Source organism: Haemorhous mexicanus, chromosome 34, assembly GCF_027477595.1.
Source record: "Haemorhous mexicanus isolate bHaeMex1 chromosome 34, bHaeMex1.pri, whole genome shotgun sequence".
NCBI classification, from domain to species: Eukaryota; Metazoa; Chordata; class Aves; order Passeriformes; family Fringillidae; genus Haemorhous; species Haemorhous mexicanus.
In genome coordinates, this window is record NC_082374.1 from 707,743 (window position 1) to 729,164 (window position 21,422).

Consider the following 21,422-nt stretch of genomic DNA (forward strand, 5'->3'; position numbering starts at 1 on the left):
TTCACAAACTATTACCTCCTCCCATTGGGATGAACATTACTTTGGTAAAGCAATTGTTGCTTCATCAGGATTTAATCAAAATTTTGGAAAAGATCAAAGAAAAATGGACAGAAACCCCTGGTAACTGTTCATCACAATGTGAAAGAAATACATCGTGCCATAGAGTAAGAAAAGATGCCAAACACAGGTGGTGGGATACTCTTTTTGGGTGGTCACCTACTGCCACAAGTGTCCTGAACAATACGTGTCATCCCATAATTGTCCTTCTGAGTTTAGTTTGGCTTGGTTTCATTTTATTGGCAATCCTATTCATTATGAATTGTAGAATGATAAAGTGGTTAACAAAATTGAAGTTTATAATTCACACACACAACTTGGCTGATGTTCTCTTCACTGTGGACATCCCCAAGACTGTTGACACAAGGTGATTATAAATTATAGTATGTGTACTGAAATAATCCTCAATTTTCTTTTGTGATTTTGTGAAAATTACTTTTGATTTTTGGTGATTTGTTTTGAAAAAATAATTTTAAATTAATACGTCTTGTATTTGTTTATTGCTTTGTCGCCTTTGATTATTCGTGATTTGATCATCTGAAAAAAATTGTTTCTAAACAATATTGTTTAATTAATTTTATTTATATTTGTTTATTGTTTCCTTTTCCCCTTTTTCTATCTTTTCTTTTCCTTCTTTTCTCTTTCTCTCTCTCTCTACATCCTGTCTCTGTTTTCCGGGATATGCTACCAACATGACGAGTCCTGAAGACTTTGCAGCTCCACTATGGAACCCTGCTGATGAAGACCCTTGGAAGACTGTCATGAGTCACAGGGTGGTGTGAGAGAGGGTCTGAAGTTCCCCTCATTTGCCTCACAACCATTGCAAGGACAGAGACCGGGACCCTGAGTGTTGGGAAGGATGAAAGTTTGACAAGGAAGTCTCACAGATATGCTTAGCAGAAAGATATTTGAATGTAGAGTCTGAAGAAAGAATAGAGATGGAAGCAAGTTTTGATATAGAAGAAAAGAATTGCTGAGCCAGTCTTACTGGATAACCAAGGAGGCAAAGGATATGTTAGTTAGAAGGGGATTTTATGACTTAGAGCAAAGGATAAACCCACCTTAAACAAGATATTTTTACCAAGCAGAAAGATAGCACAGGCAAACAAGTCAGCAAAGTTGCAAGTAGAAAAAAGGTCTCTGAATTTTCCACTGCAAGAAAACCGAAAAACAAATTCTAGCTTAAATTGTAATGTACTAACTTTTAGTGATTGGAGAATAGTAGCATGAATATGATAATTATAGTAGTTATGACAGGCTATAGATAAAAGTTAAGGGATAGATTGGTTCTACTGTATTAAGATGCTCAGCAAAGAAATGTATATAATGCACTGTAACCAAAGCCAAAGGGTCTCCAGGCCTGCCTGCAGCTGGAGCTGACAGCTGTAGGCACAGCTCTGTTGCCCACGACCCTGGACTGCTGTAACATCTTGCATGGAATAAACTGCATTTTGAAGAGCTGCCTGGAGTCCCACATCCCTCATTTCAGCTCTTACACCTGAGGACCCTGATTGGAATTTTGGCCTCCTTGAGGTGGATGAACAGCAAGATTCTGAGGCTCCTGAGCAGAGGTCTGGCCTGGCAAGTGATTGTTTGCAGGTGTATTTGCTGCCATGGTACACTGCTTCTAGCAGGGCCTGGTTAAGGGGGCGACGTGCCCTATATGCTTACACCTGCTTTGTGACAATAGCCCAGGAATTTTCCCACCTCTTGGCCAAATGAACTTGCTGGGGCAACTTTGGTGGTCCCTCCCATGGAAAATCCTTCATCTGTTTCACTACCACCATGACAAACAGAGACTGAAGCTCCCTCCCAAGGACTGAGAGTAAGACCCCTATAATTCTGACACAGTACGCTGACCACACCGAAGTCAGCAAAAACATGGTGGCCAAGGGTCTTGTTGGAGACAGCCAGATACTGTGGAGACAGGGACCTGGGGCTGGAGGTGGCCCTGTGGTACCTCAGTGTCCCCAAATCACCCCGGTGTCCCCAGTCCCCTCCATAGCCCTGAGAACCTCCACGTCCGCAAACCACCACTGTGTACACAACCCCTCCAGGTCCCCATGGCACCTTGTTGAGGGAGTGTGCAGCGTGCTCCAGGAGGTCCCGATGTCCCCAGTCTCTCCTGGTGTCCCCAACCCTGCCTGGCATCCCTGTGCTGCCTTCTAAATGGTGTCGGCCACGTGCTTCAGGAGGTCCCTTTGTCCTCAAGCCCCACAATGTCCCCAACCCTTCCCAGTGTCCCCATGCCCCCTTCTTGGGGACAAAGGCCAGGTGCTCCAGGAGGTTCGGCAGGTGTAGATGGCCTGGGTGTCATCGGTGCTGTCTTTGTAGCCCTTGAGGAACATGTGCTTGAAGGCCACCATGTTGTCCTCCTTGAAGGCCACCACCAGCTGGTTCCTGAGCCTGAACAAGATCAGCTTGGGGACAAAGGCCACCACCTCTGTCACCACATGTCCTATCATGGTGACAACGGTGTGTTTTCTCCCAAAATGGTGTCACCCCATGCTTGGGAACAAAGTCCTCCATGGTCAGGCCCTGTCCCACCCTGGTGACACCACTGTGTTTCACCCCAAAACAGTGTCACCCTATGGTTTGGGACAAAAGACACCACTGCCATCAGCTTCTTTCTCACCTTGGTGATGTTGCCATGCTTTGTCCCAGGACACCCCAGCATCCCTTTCAAAGTGTCCCCATGTCCCCACGCTCCCTCCCTGGTACCCCAGCCCCTCATGCTACCATCCCCAGTGTCCCCAGCTGCCATCCCCACTGTGCCAGCTCGCTGTCTACCGGCGCTGGCATCAAAACCGCTTCAGCCGTGCTGTACGCGAGGCCGCGGCTCAGCAGCCGCTCGGTCTCTGGGGACACCCGCCAGTGTCACCACAGTCTGGTGTCCCGCCTGCTCGGTGTCAGCCCCTGGTCCGTGTCCCCGCTGTTCAGTGTCACCCCGTGTCCTGGGATCACCCCTGTCCCGGTGTCCCCCCTACTCGGTGTCACCCCCCAGTCTGTGTCCCCCTCGGTCCGGCTTCACTCCTCTCTTCCAGTGTCCCCACTGCCCAGTCCACAGTGTACCCTGTCTCCGTTAAACCCCCGGTCAGGACTCCCTGTCCCCGGTGTCACCCGGGTCCCCGTGTCCCCCCCACCCCGTTCTGGTGTCTTTGCTCGCTGTCCCCTCTGCTCACAGTGCAGGGGCACAGCGTCCCCTGTAGGCGGTAACTCCCCCGGCCCGGTCCTCGGTGTCCCCTCGCCCGAGTGTCGCTCCTGTTCCCGGCCCCCCCCGCCCCGGTGTCCCCCCCCTCCCGCCCGCTTCCCGGTACTCCCATTCCCCGTGTCCCTCTTGGCCGGTTCCCTTCCCTGTCCCGTTCCCACTCCCGTTCCCGGTCCCTTTCCCGTATTTCCAGTCCCATTCCCGGTTCCGGATTCCCGGACCCCGTTCCCATTCCCGGTGGCAATCCCGCTCCCGGTCCCAGTCCCGTATTTCCTGTCCCATTCCCGGTCCCTTTCCCCATTCTCAGTCCGTGTCTCCATTCCCGATCCCCATTCCTTGTCCCATTCCCATTCCCTGTCCCCATTCCCGCTCCCTGTCCCCTCTCACCGGACGCCGCCGCCATCGCTCCGGCTCCCTCCGGCTCACGTGACCGAGCAAACCCCGCGCTGCTCCCGCCCACCAATCCCAGCGCGCGATCACTCCTCTATTTGCATAACCACGCCCACCTGTTTGGCCCCGCCCACCGCCGGCTACAGCTGTGTCCGGGCGCAGTTTGCTCCCAGTTCCCTCCCAGCGCTCCCAGTAAGAGCGGGACTGGCAGGGAAAGCGCTCCCAGTTCCTTCCCGCTGATCTCAGAATCCCTCCTGGTGCTCCCAGGATCGCCCCCAGTGCCGCGCGGGGCGGGGCCGCTTTGGGACACCCCCCACCAGGGCAGAGCGCGGCCGCTTTTGAGCGTCGGCACTGGCCGGGGCGGGCTGGGAGTGGAGAAGGAGCGGGAGGAAGAGGCGGGACAGAGGAGGAGGAAAAGGAAGAAGAGGAGCCGGAACTGGAGAAAGAGACGGACGAGGAAGAGCAGCAGCAGCACCAACACCGCGTGGTTCCCCCCCTCAGGTCGCCGCCCCCCCCCCCCTCCAGAACCCACAGGTGAGCGGGGAGCGGGAGCTCGCCCCAAATCCATCGGGGGGGCGTCTCCGGGAGGTTTTTTTTGTGGGGCAAGGGATCTTAGGATCTTCCAGGACCCAAAAGCTGAGCCACAAATTACCCTTGGGGGGGTCCCGTGTCCCCTGTCTCTGCGGGTAGAGAGGCGATATCGGGTTTAGGGACGCCAGGGAGAGCCGGGGGGGAACGCGGGAGCCCCGAAGAGGGCAGAGCGCAGAGGGGCGATCACACACCTGGGATACCCCGGCAGCCTGGAGGGTTGAAGGAAGCCAGAGATGAACGGAGTCCGGACACCCCTAGGCTGAAAGGGGCGCTGACTTCTCCAGCTGCACCTGGGCAGTGGGACCATCAAACCCAACGCATTCAGCCCTTGTTTTCCCCCCCAAAGAAGGATTTCCTGTTCCTAAACCTTGGCCGGATGGAGGAAGAGGAGGCTGGGAGGAAGAAGATGGCCTGGGAGCCTCAGACAGGTGAGGAGGAAGTCAGTGCCCCTTTTCCCCCTCTCTCCTGCTCCATCTCCCAGCCCAGCACAGCTCCCAGCAGCAGAATAATCCTGCTGTGACGCCATCCTGCTGGGGACGCACTCGGGGATCTCCTTGCCCTGCCCTGTGGCATGCAGCCAAATTCCATCCTCTCCTTATCCTTCCTCCCCCAGACACTGAGCTGAGGGCGGAGACCAGGGACGATGAGTCACCACAGCAGAACCTCATGGATGAGGCCGTTTTGAGCAGTTCCACAGCACAGGAATCCAACGTGGAGGAAAATCCCCGGAGATCCCGCACAAGGAAGGGCTGCAAACGTAGCCCAGGGAGGTCAGAGGAGGAAAGATCCACCCTGGGACAGGATGGCGGCCAGAGCTCAGAGTTGGGGGTCCCCGAGCAGCTTTGCAATGGGGAGAAGCCCCACAGGTGTGGGAAATGTGGGAAGAGCTTCAGCCGAAGCTCAGGCCTGATCCGCCACCAAAGGATCCACACTGGAGAAAGGCCTTACGAGTGTGGGGAGTGTGGGAAGAGCTGCAGAGACAACTTTGACCTGATCAACCACCAGAGGAGCCACACGGGGGAACGGCCATATGAGTGTGGGGAATGTGGGAAGAGCTTTCAGAGAAGCTCCACTCTTCTGAAGCATCAGCGGACACACAGAGATGAGAGGCCCTATGAGTGTCCCAAATGTGGGAAGAGGTTTCAGACAAGCACCCATCTCCTCACACATGAGCGGATTCACACAGATGAGAGGCCCTTCCGCTGCCCCGACTGCATGAAGGGCTTCAAATGTAACACCGACCTCATCAAGCACCGGCGCATCCACACCGGGGAGAGGCCCTACGAGTGTGAGGAGTGCGGGAAGAGATTCACCCAGAAGTCGAACCTGATTGTCCACAAGAGGACCCACACCGGCGAGAGGCCCTATGAGTGTGGACAGTGTGGGAAGAGATTCAGCCAGAGCTCTGAACTGATGCTTCACCAGAGGATCCACACTGGGGAACGGCCTTACGAGTGTCCCGACTGTGGGAAGACCTACAGCCGTAACGATCACCTGATGATCCACCAGAGGAGCCACACCGGGGAGCGGCCCTACGAGTGTGGGGAGTGCGGGAAGAGGTTTCAAAGTAGCTCAGGTGTCCTCATACATCAGCGGATTCACACGGATGAGAAGCCCTTCCGCTGCCCTGACTGTGGGAAGGGATTCAAGCACAACTCCACCCTCATCACCCACCAGCGCATCCACACTGGGGAGAGGCCCTACAAATGTCCCCAGTGTGGGAAGAGCTTCAGCCAGAGGTCAGCCTTGACCCAACACCAGGGGAGGCACCACTATGAAAGCCCTGTGAGTGCCCCAAGTGTGGAAGGAATTTCGTGCACTGCTACAATTTTATGCCCCGTGGCAGTATTTGTGCTGCATGATGCCCAGTGGGCACAGCCTCAGTGATCTGTGGTGCTAGTAATCTGTGTTGGGAAGACACCGGGCTGAGGGCTCCACCTCTTAATGGCTCCATGTGGCCTTGATTATTTTTTCATTTCTCTCTGTCCTTCCAAACGCCCCAAACCAGGATAAAAATAGAAACGTTGAACAAAAAACAAGGATGGGGACATGTGGTAATCTTTCAGGGGATGTGGGGGCTGCTGTGTTCCAGGGAGTTGAGGGTTCCTGAGCGGGACTTGGGGGTTGCTCAGGGCTTTGAGCACCCCAGGCTGAGTGACTCTGGCTGCACTGGGAGACTCTTGATAAGCTGTGGGGCAGCTTATCAAGGACCCCCTGCCCTGGAACTGTCCCCATAACTCCCTGTCCTGGTTCCCCATGTCCCCTGTCCACGATCCCCCTCTCCCTGCTGTCACTCCCCTTGCTCCCCACCCATTCCCATGTCACCACACTCCTTGTCCCATCCTGCTCCCATCCCAGTCTGGATCCCATTCCCAGCCTCATTCCCCGTCCTGGTCCACTATTCTTTGTCTGGTTGCTGTTCCCATATTCCCAGGCCCTGTCCTGTTCCCGTTCTCATATTCCCAGTCCTGCTGCCAGTTGCACTTCTGTTCCCATATTTCCATTTCTATGTTCCCAGTCCCATTCCTGTATTCCCGTTTGCGATCCTGGTCTCATCTTCCCGATCCCCATCCCATATTCTCTCTCCGGTTCCGGGTTCCATATTCCCTGTCCCGTTCCCATATTCCCATTCCCAGCCCCTATCCCCTCTCACCGCCCCCCCCCTCACGTGACCAGGGAGACCCCGCGCTGCTCCCGCCCACCAATCCCAGCGCGCGATCACTCCTGTATTTGCATAACCACGCCCTTCGGTTTGGCCCCGCCCAGCGCCGGCTGCAGCCCCGTCCGGGCGCTGTTTGCTCCCAGTTCCCTCCCAGCGCTCCCAGTAACAGCGGGAGTGGCAGGGAAAGCGCTCCCAGTTCCTTCCCGCTGATCTCAGAATCCCTCCCGGTGCTCCCAGTATCACTCCCAGTGCCGCGCGGGGCGGGGCCGCTTTGGGACACCCCCCACCAGGGCAGAGCGCGGCTGCTTTTGAGTGTCGGCACTGGCGGGGGCGGGCTGGGAGCGGAGGAGGAGCGGGTGGGAGAGAGGAGGAGGAGGAGGAGGAAGAGCAGGAACAGGAGGAGGAATAGGAGCAGCAGCAGCGGCAGAAGCACGCGGTCCCCCCGCCCGCCCGCAGCACCCCCAAGTCCAGCAGCATCGCCCCTCCCCAGAACCCACAGCTGAGTGGGGACGGGGGGTTTGCCCCAAATCCATCACGGATATCTCCAGGAGGTTTTTTTTTTTTGCGGGGTAGGGGATGCTTGGATCTTCCAGAACCCCAGAGCTGAGCTGGAAATGCCCATTTCGGGGATCCCGAGGAGGTCCCACGTGGCGATCGCCCAGTAACGCCAGGCACAGGGGTGATATCGGGTTTGGGAATGCCTGGGATGTCGGAACTCAGGACATCCCTCTGGGAGTCCAGTTGCCAGGACCCCTGCCAGGAAGCTCAGATACCCAGGCACACAACCCAGAACACCGATGGGTTCGATTATTGCCAGCTTTGTATGAAGACCTGAAAGCCACAGCAGTTTAAATAGTGTAATAATAAAATCATCACTGGGTGAAAATGTAGGTTTTGGGATTTTTAGAATAGGGGTTTTGGAACAAGATGGAGGGACTTGGGTGTGTCTAGCCTTTCTTCTTCTCTACCTCCATCTTCAGTGGTGATGTTGGCACTTTTGGATTGGTTTAGAGGAGAAACTCACTGTCTAACATAGGTGATAGGTATTGGAAAGTAATTGTAAACACATTATACGTAGGTTTTAGTATAAAGAGATAACACCGCCCTGGGGGCAGGCAGAGTGCCTCTGACTGTCCTGCTGAGCAGACCTCAGCTGGGCAGGAGGAAAAATTTTATAGCTAAGATACAATAAACAATTCAGAGACCGAAAACTGAAGAGCTTCCAGTCATCCTTTGAACATGCAGGCTGAAGCAGAGACTTTTTAGGTATCTTGGGGTCACAGAGCCCCACGAGCTTCTGAGACCCCGGGGATAAACACAAGAGCCCTGGAGGTGCAAGAGTGCAGAGGGGTGATCCTGGAGTGGGGGGGGATCCCCAGCAGCCTGGAGGGGTGAGGGGGGCTAGAGATGAGCGGGGTCTGGGCCCCCTGAGGCCAATAGGGGCAGTGACTTCTCAAGCAGTGGGACCATCAAACCCAAAGCACTCAGCCCTTGTTTTCCCTCTGAAACTAAGATTCCCATTCCTAAACCTTGGCCAGATGGAGGTAGAGGCTCTGAGGAAGATCCCCTGGGACACCCTGGCAGGTGAGGAGGAAGTCAGTGCCCCTTTCCCCCTCTCCCACTCCATCTCCCAGCCCAGCATGGCCTCCTGCTGCAGGACAATCCTGCTGCCAACGCTCTCCTGCTGGGGACACATTTGGGGGATCTCCTTGCCCTTCCCTGTGTTACAGAGGCAAATCCCATCCTCTCCTTGTGCTTCCTCCCGCAGAGCAGGAGCTGAGCATGGAGAGCAGGGAGGACAAATCCCCGTGGCAGAACTTCATGGAAGAGACTTTTTTGAGCAGCTCCACAGTGCAGGAATCCAATGGGGAGGAAAAGCCCTGGAGATCCTGCATGAGGAGGGGCTGCAAACTCAGATCACAGGGATCTGAGGGGGAAAGACCCAGCCTGGGCCGGGGAGGTGGACAGAGCTTGTTGGGGGTCCATGAGTGGCTTCACGATGGGGAGAAGCTCCACATGTGCTCAAGATGTGGGAACAGCTTCAGCAAGAGATCCTGATCTATCATTGTAGAATCCACACAGGAAAATGGCCCTGTGAGTGTGGGGAGTGTGGGGAGTGTGGGAAGAGCTTCTGTAAATGTGCCAACCTGATTGTCTGCCAGAGGAGCTGGGGAGAGGCCCTGTGAGTGTGAGGAACCCAGAAAGAGGTTTCTGACCAGCTCCCATATCCTTGTATACTAGTGGATTCACACAGAGGAGAGGCCCTTCTGCTGCCCTGACTGTGGGAAGGGCTTTAGGTGCAACTTCCACCCCGTCAGCCCCTGGCACATCCACACCAGGGAAAAGCCCTATGAGTGTCCTGACTGTGGCAGGAGCTTCTCACAGAGCTTGGCCTTGACCCAACACCAATGGAGCCACCACTAAGGGAACCCTTGCAAGTGCCCTGAGTGTGGGAAGAGCTTTGTGCGTTGCTCCAGCTCCATCTCCCATGGGAGGATCTGTGCTGGATGATTCCCAGTGAGCCCCACTGGGCAGAGCCCTAGTGATCCAAGGTGCCAGTGATCCGTGTTGGCAAGACACCTGCCTGGGGGCTCCACATCCTGCTGGCTCCCTGTGGGCACCTGAACTCAGTCACAGCCCAACATCAGAAATCCATTGTGGAGAGCGGACTGGTCAACTTCTGACCCCAGAAAAATCTCCGTTTGCTGCTTCTGGTGGCATCAAGCAACACTGAATGGCCTTGCAGGTCTTCTCCAACATAAATCCACCCTTTTAATTCTCCCTGGCCCACACACATCTTCCACAGCCAAATAGGGATGGATTGGGGCAAAACCCCTGATTTTGGAAACAGTTGGGTGGAAACCCCTCCAAAAAGGTTCTTCCCACCCACCCAAGCACATGGATGCTCTGTTGGCAGGGACATAAATAATTTTGGTTTGGCCTTGAAACAAAAAAGTTTCTGTTCATCCCTTTGAAACTCCTGAAATTGGGGTAAAAATAAAGACAATGAAGGTATAGATGGGGACACGTGGGGGACAATGACATGGTTGGGGACGTGTGGGGATATGGACATGAATGGGGACACAGGGATACAGATGTGCCATGACACCCATTGACACCCTGTGACATGCCATGATACCCTTTGTCCTCTGATTTCTGGTTTCCCCCCCTCCCCCATTTTGGGTCCTTTCCCCCTCTTTTGGATCATTTCCCCCTTTTTTGGGTCCCTTACCCCCTGTTTTGCATTCTTTCCCCCCTGGTTTGGATCCTTTCTCTCTTTTCCATTCTTTCCCCCAAATGTGGGAGCCCTCCCCTTGCTTTTGGCACAGAAAAAAGGAAAAATTCTGCTTCAAAATCCCTAAAAGGAAAAATTCTGCCTCAAAGTCCCAAAATAAACCAATGAAAAAGGAGAATTCCTCCCCAAAATCCCCAAAGGAACAACAGGAAAGGGAAGAAATCTGCCCCAAAATCCCAAAAAAATCCTGTGAGTTTTCAAAGTCCCCCCAAAACACCAGGAAAAGGAAAAATTCCACACTAAAATCCCCCAGAAATGAAATTTTCACACCAAAATCCCAATAAAACTAATGGGAATGGAATAATCCACCTAAAAACCCCAAAGAGTTCCCAGACTTCCAAAAAAAACCTAGAAAAGGTAAAATTCTGCACCAAAATCCTCAAAAAAACAACGGGAAAGGGAAAACTTGGCCACAACATTTCCAAAAAATGACCACAGGAAAGGGAAAATTCCCCCCCAAAATCCCATGCAGAAATTTGGGAAAAGTGAATGCAAACATCACACTAGGATTTTAGGGGTGGGAAACACCCATAAGTGGGATTATCAGGAATTTGGGGGGGTTTTTGGGATTTACCTGGGCAATTGGAGGGTGAAGTTGCCATTGGTGCCATCCAGCACCGACAGCCAGGTGTCCCTGGGGTGCACCCCCAGGATCTCTGTGGGGTCAGAATTGGGGTCAGGGAATGCCGGGAGCCCAAAGGCCCTGGGACTTCACAAATCCTGAATCCCAAATGCCCCAGGACCATTCTGAATGCTCCAGGACCGCCCCAAATCCCAAACCCTGAATCCCAACTCCCAAATGCCCTGGGACCATCCCAAACCCTGCACTTTAAACCCCAAGCACCCTGGGCCCGTCCCAAACCCCAAATGTCAAATCCTAAACTCCAAACCCCTTGGGACCATCCCAAATTCTCAACCCCAACTCCCAAACTTTAAACCCCAAAGCCTAAAATCAAACCCCAAACCCCTTGGGACCAACCCAAACCACAACTCCCAAACCCCAGACCCCAAACCCCAAACCCCAAATCCAGCTCCCCGCACCACAAATTCCAAACCCACACCCCACACCCCAAGCCCAGTGTCCCCACCAGAGACCACGCTGGAGTCGATGTCCCCCCTGCAGAAGAAGCGCTGGCACAGCTGGAGCCTGGTGTCACCTCAGTGCCACCCTCAGTGCCACCCCCGGCACCACCATAGGCGTAGTCACCCCGGGTCCCATTGGGGACAGCCAGGTACTACAGGGACACCAAGGCTGGAGGTGGCCCTGGGGCACCTTGGTGGCCCTAAACCACCCCACAGCCCCAAAACATCTCCATGGCCCCAACACATCTCTGTGTCCCAGAAATATTTCCATTTCCCCACCCATAGGTGTGGTGGCCAAAAGTCTTGTTGGGGACAGTCAGGTACTGTGGGGACAGGGACAGCAGCACTGGTGGTGGCACCTTGATGGCCCCAAATAATCCCCATGTCCCCAAACCTCGCCTGGTGTCCCCAACCCTCCTGATGTCCTCAACCCCTTCTGGTGTCCCCATGTCACCTTGTCGAGGGCGTAGACTAGGTGCTCCAGGAGGTCTTGATGTCCCAAATCCCTCCTGGTGTCCCCAGCCACCCCAGTGTCCCTGTGCCACCTTCTCAAGGGCATAGGCCATATGCTCCAGGAGGTCCCAGTGTCCCCCACCCCTCCCAATGTCCGCAACCCTTCCCAGTGTCCCCATGCCACCTTCTTGAGGACAAAGGCCAGGTGCTCCAGGAGGTCCCTGCCGGTGTAGATGGCCTGGGTGTCATTGGCACCGTCCTCATAGCCCTTGAGGAACAGGTGCTTGAAAGCCACCGTGTTGTCCTCCTTGAAGGCCACCACCAGCTGGTTGCTGAGCCCAAACAAGATCAGCTGAGGACAAAGGCCACCTCTGTCATGACCTGTCCCATCATGGTGACACTGGTGTGTTTTGTCCCAAAACAGTGTCACAGCTTGGGGACAAAGGCCACCACCCCCATCAGCCCCTGTCCCACCAAAGTGACGCTGCCATGTTTCACCCCAAAACAGTGTCACCCCATGCCTGGGACAAAGGCCACCACTGCCATCAGCTCCTTTCTCACCATGGTGATGGTTCCATGCTTTGTCCCAGGACACTCCAGGGTCCCTTTCAAAATGTCCCCATGTCCCTGTGGCCCCTCCCAGGTGTCCCAGCCCTTTGTGCTGCCATCCCCACTGTGCACACTGTCCCTAAGTCCCCGTGGCCCCCCCACGGTGTCCCCATGTCGTGGTTTGAGAGGAAGTGAGTTTTTTGGGATGCTGTGGTCAAACCAATAGGTGCTCAGATTTGAATATTGGCACCTGGTATGGCCACTGAGGACATGGATACGCCTCTAGAACACAGCGGGGTTAAAAGCTGAGAAATCCCAGGGCAAAGTTCTTTTGAGTTCCACCTGTGAAGGAGAGATCAGACCTCCCCTGCCCGGCTCTGAGCTAGGCGGGGGAGGGAAGCCACGAGGCCTGACTGAAGTAAGCCGGGCCTGGGACAGAGAAGGGAGGTGAAGGCCCCTGCAAGATGGAAGGGTGGAGGAACCCTGAGAGGCTTCGGGCAGCCCCCCCAGGAGAGAAAGAGAGAGCTGGTGTCTGTGCCTGTGCCACCTTGAAATTTGATAGCACGGCCATTGTGAAGGAGAAGGGTGGGGGGTTGTGGTGAGGTGCCCCGCTGGGAGTTCTGGACAGGCAGAGCCTGAGACTTTTAACTCTTTTCTTGGATGCTGGAAACCTTGCAAATGCTGATTCCTCCTGGAGTTGAATGAGAAGAGAGACAGAGATGAGATAAGAGGAAATGGGCCACCAGAGAAGCTGAAAAGAACCTTAGGTGGGAGGAGGTGATGGAGCGGCCTTTGGCTGGACTTTTCTTGCATGGCCACGGACAGAATCATTTTTTTTCTCCTGTGACACAGAGACTGCATTTAGGGGGGAGGCAATAGCTTAGAGCCAAGAGAGTGCAGTGATGTGATGTGAAGGAGTGTGTGAACAGAGACGATGGATGAGGAGGGTGGTGGTGGTGCCCTCCATCTTCAGAGAAGAAGAAGGAGAAGATGATCTCTGTTCTTGAGACCCCTTGGCCCCAGGGAGTGAAATTTGGGGGGGACAGGTGTCCCAAAAGTGAGAGACTGTGCTCTTTTTGGAACTGGGCAAAGCACCCTTTAAAAAGGAAAACCCTAGAAGCAGCTCTGGTCCATGCACAGTGGTGAGAGCACTGGGCATGGAAGGAAGATGTCACGATGGCAAAATGATCTCCTGGCATTGCCACGTGAGACATGGAAACACAAGAGGTTTCAATTGTGTTTCCAGGGGAAGCCTATGGTACAAGAGGGACTCCTCTCTCCTTGATGAACTGAGAATTGATTATCTGAAGGGTGGTGATGGAATGAGAGTTGGTGATCTGAGGGGTGAATGTATTGGAAATTTGGTGGGGGGGGAGGAGGAATGTTTTTGGAAGGTTTTCATCCTGAGTTCTGTGTGTTTTCTTTTATAGTTGTAAGTTAATAAAGTTTTTTTTCCCGCTTTTATTCCTAAGCTGGAGCCTGCTTTGCTCTATTTCTGATCACATCTCACAGCAGAGAGAAGGCATTTTCATGGGGGCACTGGCACTGCGCCAAGCTCTAACCATGACACCCCATGTCCCCCTGCCACCACTCCGGTGTCCCAGTCCCTCACGCTGCTGTCCCCACCTGCCATCCCCGCTGTCCCCGCTGCCCCTGGCTGCCATCCCCGGTGTCCGCCCCGCCCCGGTGTCACCCCTTTCCAGGTGTCTCTCCTGTACTGGCCGGTGTACCTCCTGTCCGGTGTCGCCCTTGTGTCCGTGTTTCCCTTGTACCGTTCCCATCCCTGTCCTGGTCCCTTTCCCGTGTTTCCAGTCCTACGGTCCCGGTCCCCATTCCCGCTCCCTGTCCCCTCTCACCGGACGCCGCCGCCATCGCTCCGGCCCCCCGCCCGGCCCTCACATAACTGAGCAAACCCCGCGCTTCTCCCGCCCACCAATCCCAGCGCGCAGTCGCATCCTTATTTGCATAACCACGCCCTTCAATTTGGCCCCGCCCACCGCCGGCTGCAGCCGCGTCCGGGCGCCGTTTGCTCCCAGTTCCCTCCCAGCGCTCCCAGTAAGAGCGGGACTGGCAGGGAAAGCGCTCCCAGTTCCTTCCCGCTGATCTCGGGATCGTTGCCAGTATTCTCACTGTCGTTCCCGGTGCTCCCAGTATCACTACCAGTGCCGCGCGGGGCGGGGCCGCTTTGGGAAACCCCCCCCCCCGCCCAGGGCAGAGCACGACTGGTTTTGGGTGTCGGCACCTGCCCGGGTCGGGCTGGGAGTGGAGAAGGAGCGGGAGGAAGACGAGGGAGAGAGGAGGAGGAAGAGCAGGAACAGGAGGAATAGGAGCAGCAGCAGCAGAACCAAGCGGTTCCCCTGCCCGCCTGCTCAGGCCGCAGCTCCCCCGGCTCCAGCAGCATCGCACCCCCAGAACCCACAGGTGAGGTGAGCGGGGAGCGGGGAGCTCGCCCCAAATCCATCGGAGGGGTCTGTGGGAGGGTTTTTTTTGTGGGGCAGGTGATGTTTGGATCTTCCAGGACCCCAAAGCAGAGCCACAAATGCTCCTGGAGGGATTTTGGGGATCCCACCAGGCGATCGCCCGGTACCGACGGGCACAGGGGCGATATTGGGTTTGGGGAAACACAGAAGGGGGAAACACAGAAGCCTCGAAGGGGGGAGAGCGCAGAGGGGCGATCCCGGAGCTGGTGGATCTCCGGCAGTCTGGTGGGGTGAGGGAGGCTAGGCATGAGTGGGGTCCGGGTACCCCAAGGCTGAAAGGTGTGGTGACTTCTCCAGCTGCACTTGGGCAGTGGGACCATCAAATCCAAAGCACTCAGCCCTTGTTTTCATCCTCAAAGCAGGATTTCCCATTCCCAAACCTTTGCCTGATGCAGGAGGAGGCTGCAAGGAAGAGAAAGCTGGCCCGGGAGCCGAAGGCAGGTGAGGAGGAAGTCAGTGCCCCTTTCTTCCTCTCTCCTGCTCCATGTCCCAGCCCAGCACGGCCCCCGGCTGCAGGACAACCCTGCTGCTAAAGCTCTCCTGCTGGGGATGCACTGGCGCATCTCCTTGCCCTTCCCTGTGGTATGGAGGCAAATCCCATCCTCTCCTTGTCCTTCCTCCCCCAGACAAGGAGCTCAGGACAGAGACCAGGGAGGACAAATCCCCACGGCAGAACCTGGTGGAAGAGGCCGTTTTGAGCAGCTCCACAGCACAGGAATCCAACGGGGAGGAAAAGCCCTGGAGATCCCGCACGAGGAGGGGCTGCAAACGCAGATCACAGGGATCCGAGGAAGAAATACCCACCCTGGGCCAGGGAGGTGGACGGAGCTCAGAGCTGGGGGTCAGTGAGCAGCTTCAGGATGGGGAGAAGCCCTACAAGTGCTCGGAATGTGGGAAGAGCTTTAGTACGAGATACTCTCTATTGCGCCACTGGAGAATCCACACGGGGGAGAGGCCCTACGAGTGTGGGGAGTGTGGAAAGAGCTTCTTCGAGCACTCCAAGCTGATTGTCCACCAGAGAATCCACACAGGGGAGAGGCCCTATGAGTGTGATAAATGCAGGAAGAGATTTCAGATCAGCTCCACTCTCGTCAGGCATCAGCGGATTCACACAGATGAGAGGCCCTTTCTCTGCCCTGACTGTGGGAAGGGATTCAACCGTAATTGCACCCTCATCAAGCACCGGCACATCCACACTGGGGAGAGGCCCTACGAGTGTCCCGAGTGTGGCAGGAGCTTCTCACAGAGCTCTCACTTGACCCAACACCAACGGAGGCACCACAAAGGAAGCCCTGTGAGTGCCCTGAGGGCAGGAAGAGCTTCGTGCACTGCTCCAGCTCCATCCCCCACGGGAGGATCTTTGCTGGATGATTCCCAGTGACCCCCGGAGGGCAGAGCCCCGGTGATCCATGGTGCTGGTGATCCATGTTGGGAAGACACCTGCTGGGGGTGCTCCACATTCTCCTGGCTCTCTGTAGTCACCTGAACTCATCCACAGACCAATATCAGAAATCCATTGTGTAAAGTGGATTTGCTCACGTCTGACTGCAGAAAAATCTCACCTTTTGCGTCATCTAGTGGCATTGAGCAAAACAGGACAGACTTGCAGGTCTTCTCCAACATAAATCCATTGTTTTAGTTCTCCATGGCCCACGGCTGTCTTTCACGGCCAAATGGGGACAGACTGGGGCCAAACCCCTGATTTTGGAGACAGTGGGATGGAAACCCCTCCAAAAAAGGTTCTTTCCACCCACCCAAGCACATGGATGCTCTGCTGGCAGGGACATGTAAATAATTTTGTTTTGGCCTTGATTTTCTTTTCCCTTCTCTTCATCCCTTTGAAACTCCTGAAACTGGAGTAAAAATAAAGACATTGAACTAAGGCATGGATGGGGGCATGGGAGGACAATGACATGGGTGGGGACAAAGGGGGGACATGGACATAGATGGGGACATGGGCGACACAGACATGGAGAGTGACATGGGGGCGATGCCCTGAGTTTTAGCTTTCATATTTTTCAGATTCTGTACTGCCTTGGTGTGTAACTCTGGACTTCATATTAATTGTTCATAAGTTCTCTTCACAGAGTAGTTAAACAAAATGATCCTTTTCCAGCTTGAGGATCCAAGGACAGCTGTTATGGCCTCGGGCCCAAAAAGCATAAACAGTGAATTGAAGGGAGAAGACAAGGAGGATGGGACTTCGTAACCTGAAGCTGTAATTGGACAACTTACCCCAATATGTAAATAGTTATTTAACAAACCATTATTTATGGAAGTGTGAAAAACTTATAAAAGTGTGAAAACTCGTGACCAGTGGTCCATGTTGCATCCATCTTGGGCAGAGCCCCGGCCAGGCTCTTGTACTGCCCAAGGTATATCCTTTAAAGGCCTTTTAATAAATACCTGCTTTATTCCTTTAACTCTGTCTAGCCTCTGTTCCAGGTCAGCCTCTCATAGGCATCAGTTCTTGCACCCCATGAAGGGACAGAAGGGATCTGGAAAACCCCCTGGATCAGAGGAACACCTTGCTGCTCCCCCCCACTCTTGCCAGCACTCCCAGGGTGCCCCAGCTGTAGTAGCGAAGGTATCAGAGCCCAAGAATCCTTGGGCCCGGCACAGAGGCACGTGAGTAACTGAATAAAGGAGGTATTCTGTTTTAGCACCTGAGTTAGGTGTTAGGAGATCTCTTAGAGTTTTGTTTAGTGTGGAAGGACCCTAGGGGTTCCAGGTGGAGTGGCTTTACATTCACTCTCTGTCTCATCCACTAGAGTAAGAGAGGACACTCTGAAAAAGTGAGCCTTCAGCATTACAGTGGTAAGTGTTGGCCTGAGGCCAGGAGTGGTGCCACAGGTCAGCTCCTGCACTATGGTTCCAAAGGTTGTGAGCTCTAATCCTGCATCTTACTTGTTCTCGCTTGCTCTTTCGCTATACCTCTCGCTGGTTCTTTTGATCTCCTTGCAAACTTTCCTACTCACAAATGTTAAGATGGGGTTTGTATTCTCCTGTGACTGTAATAGTAATATACCAAGAAACAGTCCTCTGGGGTTAGTATTGAAAAACTGGCACGAACTAACAGGTCATTCCTTTTAAATCCAGACTTATCAGGCTCTCAGAAAAGATGTGTCCAACATATGAACTAGACAACAATGAGGCGTGGCCTGAATTTGGTAGTTTCGGTAAGAAATTAGTATCAAGTTTAATATCCCACCTATGGGGGGGCAAATATTTCGACAAGTTAGAATATGCTAGGCTTCTGATGGTATTAGCATGTCAGCAAAGCCCGTCAGCAAACAAAAAGGAACAGCATATACTGGTTTTAAATATAAAAGAGGGGAAAAGTAAAAAGGAGCAGTCGATATTGAGCAGTGTATGTTAAGATAGGGAGGAGGCGGAGTTAGACCATGAGTTTCCATAGCAACCCTGAACACTACGGAGCTGGCTCTGGAGATGACATCTTCAAAGTGAGCAGGCACGCAGCCTGGCTTCCACCACGGTGTAAGTCATGCTTAGTGCTTTCTAGAATTGGCATTGGTAGAAGCAGATGTACTACTCCAGCAGAGTCAACAGAGTCAGGCAGCTCTTGCTCGAGTAAGTCCGAGGAGGAGGAGAATGAGATTATTGCTGCCTCGAGCAAGCAAAGGAGGGGAAAGAGAGCTAAAAAGGCCATTCTGCACCCACATAGCAAAATGTACTAGGTCAAAAAAAAAAAAAGGTAAAGAACCAGTTTTGCAAGCCCCGTTGCAGCAGGCAGCCAGGGGCCAGTAAAGGTTCCATACTCCCTTATCGAGTTGGAATAGTGGAAAACTACTATGGGGAAATATAAGGAGAATCCAGTTTAAGGTGGCAAAATTAGTAGAAAGAGCAATTAACTCACAAAACCCTGACTGGGCTGATTTGAACTCTATGCCAGACACATTACTTGATCCCACCGAGAGACAATTGGTCAGTGAAACAATTGCATTAGTAGAGGCTAGCATAGCAAACGGGTTGCTTCAAGGCACTGTTACACAGATATTTCCCCTAGAAAATCCAGGTTGGGATCTAAATATACCAGAACGTATTAGGTTAAAACAATATCAAAGTCTTGTGGTATATGGGTTAAAACATAGTGTCCCTAAAGCTATAAATTGGTCAAAGACTTACAAAGTAAGTAAGGCAAAATTATGATGAATCACCCTCTGATTTTTTAAACAGATTAAGAGAAACTGCCATCAAATAGACAGATGTAGATCCCAAATCAGCTGCTGGTAAAGCACATCTAGTTCTCTTATTTACGGCTCAAATATATAAGAAGAAAGCTGCAAAAGATACAAGGGAGTTTGAGACATAAATTGGTAGAGGTGACCTGGAAGGTATTTTGAGACAGGGGCCCAACTGAAAGAGTTAAATCCCAACCTAGTAAGAAGGCAACTCAGGAAAAGTCATCCAAGAAAACATCCCTTGCAGAGAAAGATCAGTTTGTTTATTGTAAAAAATGGGGACATTGGAAGAATGACTGTCCAGCATTGAAAGAAAAGTCCCCAGTTCCCCAGCTCCCGGTAGTACAGAGCTCTAGTAGGTCAAGTTCCAAGTGATGTGGACCGAAGGCTAGCCCCTGAGTGGAGCCTTTGGTTATTGCTAAGCTGTGGAAAGATGACACTGAATTTTTAGTAGATACTGAAGTGGCATGTTCTATGTTAAATACCTTAGAAGGGAAGCTGAGTCACAATACTGCACATGTTGTTGGGGCAACTGGGGTAAGTGAAACATAGCTTTTCTTCCAACCTTTAAAATTTAAACTGGGAAAGCACTGGGTAACCCATCAATTCCTCTATATGCCTAACTCCCCTAAACCATTGCTGGGGAGGGATTTACTAGAAAAATTGGAAGCAGAAATTAAATTTAAAAAGGAAAAGAGTGTAAGAGTTGTAATTCCTGAATCTAAGTTTATCCAAGTTGCTGCACTTTTTATACAGGAGAAGTGTGAAGTTGAGAATGTGGTAAGTCCAATAGTGTGGGCCAGTGATATCCTAGGAAGATCCAAACAAGCAGAGCCAGGGAGTATTGCACTCAGACCAGGAGCCACACTGGTAAGGCAAAAACAATAAAAAACAATACCCTTTGAAATTAGAAAACCATAAGGGATAATTATCTGTAACTGAAAAACTCCTTCAACATGGGTTACTAGTGCAATGTGAGTCCAAATACAACACCTCCACCTTAGCTGTTAAAAATCACCCCAAAATTTCTCACCCACGATTGTCCACCCCCTGGACCCCCCACAGGCACTTGGCCACTGAGCTGTCTCTGGTGCACCACAGAATCCCTGAAAATCACCCCAAAAGCCATTGAGATCCCCTAAAATGTTCACCCATTACGTCCACAGCCCCCCCCAGGCCCCTGCCCCAGGCACTCGGCCACAGAGCTGTCACTGGTGACATCAAGCCACAGGATCCGCAGGGTGTCCCCAAAGGTGGCCCCAGCCACCACCTCCAACAGCCCCTGCCACAACAAGGACTGCAACACCAAAAATCAGAGACCCAAAAAATTAATCAGGGAGCCCAAAAACCCGTCAGAGATTCCAAATTCCCGTGTTAGGGACCATACCAGGCTGTCCACACCCTCCCCTCCCAGTATTTCCCATGTCCCCTCCCACCTTGGGGACATTTGGGGACACCCCCCTCACCCTCCCGGAGTGTCCTCCCTTTCCCTCCCACAGTGGGGACAATTCCAGTCTCCCCTTCCCTTTTGTAGTTTCTGCCCTTTTGCTCCTGTGTTGGGGACATTTGGGGACAACCCCCCTCACCCTCCCATGTTCTGCACATCCTAGGGTGTCCCTTAACAAATTGGGGACAATCCCAGGATGTCCCCCCTCACCCTCCTCGACTTGGAGACATTTGGGGACACCCCCCTTACCCAGGTATTGCTTCTGGGGGTCCCTGGTGAGCTGCACAGCCATGGCCAGGCTGATGTCTTAGGAGCAGCCGGTGACAAGGACAGTGTGGGCCGGGGGGGTGGCCAGGGTGTCACCTCCCCACCCCTGTCAAAGGCTCTTAATGGGATCAGCGCTAATGTGGCACCGGGAGTGGAGTCAGGACAGGAGGGAACAAATGGAGGTGACACCCTGAGATTCCCCCCAACAGGGGGAATCCTCCCTTAGCTGCCTCCAGGGGTGGCAGAGATCTGGGGACGGAAATATCCCTAAAGGGACCTTGGGGGATCCCATGTGGAGATCACCTGGTACCGGCAGTCAGAGGGGTTGTCACTGACATGTTCTATGAAAAATCCTTTCCTTAGGATTTTTCCCTCCTGAGAAGCTGAGAGGCCTCAAGAACAAACTGTAAACAATTCTTATCTGCTGCTGTGGAATGCAACAGTGGGAATCTGTGATTGGTCTCATCTGGTTGTTTCCAATTAATGGCCAGTCACAGTCCACGTGTCCAGACTGTCTCAGTCAGACACAAGCCTTTGTTATTCATTCCTTTTCTATTCTTAGCTTAGCCTTCTGATGAAATCCTATTCTTTTAGTATAGTTTTAATATATTATACATCATAAAATAATAAACCAAGCCTTCTGAAACATGGAGTCAAGATTCTCGTCTCTTCCCTCATCCTAAGACCCCTGTGAACAATGCAGCAAGGGGTGATATCGGGTTTGGGGATCCCCAGGAG

At 53.1% G+C, this 21,422-nt stretch overlaps 1 protein-coding gene across 1 annotated transcript; it reads left to right on the forward strand.

Moving 5' to 3' along the window:
• Nucleotides 1-4,216: 4,216 nt before the first annotated feature.
• LOC132340874 (zinc finger protein 628-like) lies at nucleotides 4,217-17,191 on the forward strand. The gene is made up of 8 exons (XM_059872041.1): nucleotides 4,217-4,674; nucleotides 4,860-6,129; nucleotides 6,883-7,028; nucleotides 11,910-12,142; nucleotides 14,101-14,343; nucleotides 14,392-14,709; nucleotides 15,128-15,209; nucleotides 15,395-17,191. The coding sequence occupies exons 1-8, from the start codon at nucleotides 4,623-4,625 to the stop codon at nucleotides 16,147-16,149; spliced, it is 3,099 nt and encodes a 1,032-aa protein (XP_059728024.1). The 5' UTR covers nucleotides 4,217-4,622; the 3' UTR covers nucleotides 16,150-17,191.
• The last annotated feature ends 4,231 nt before the right edge of the window (nucleotides 17,192-21,422 follow it).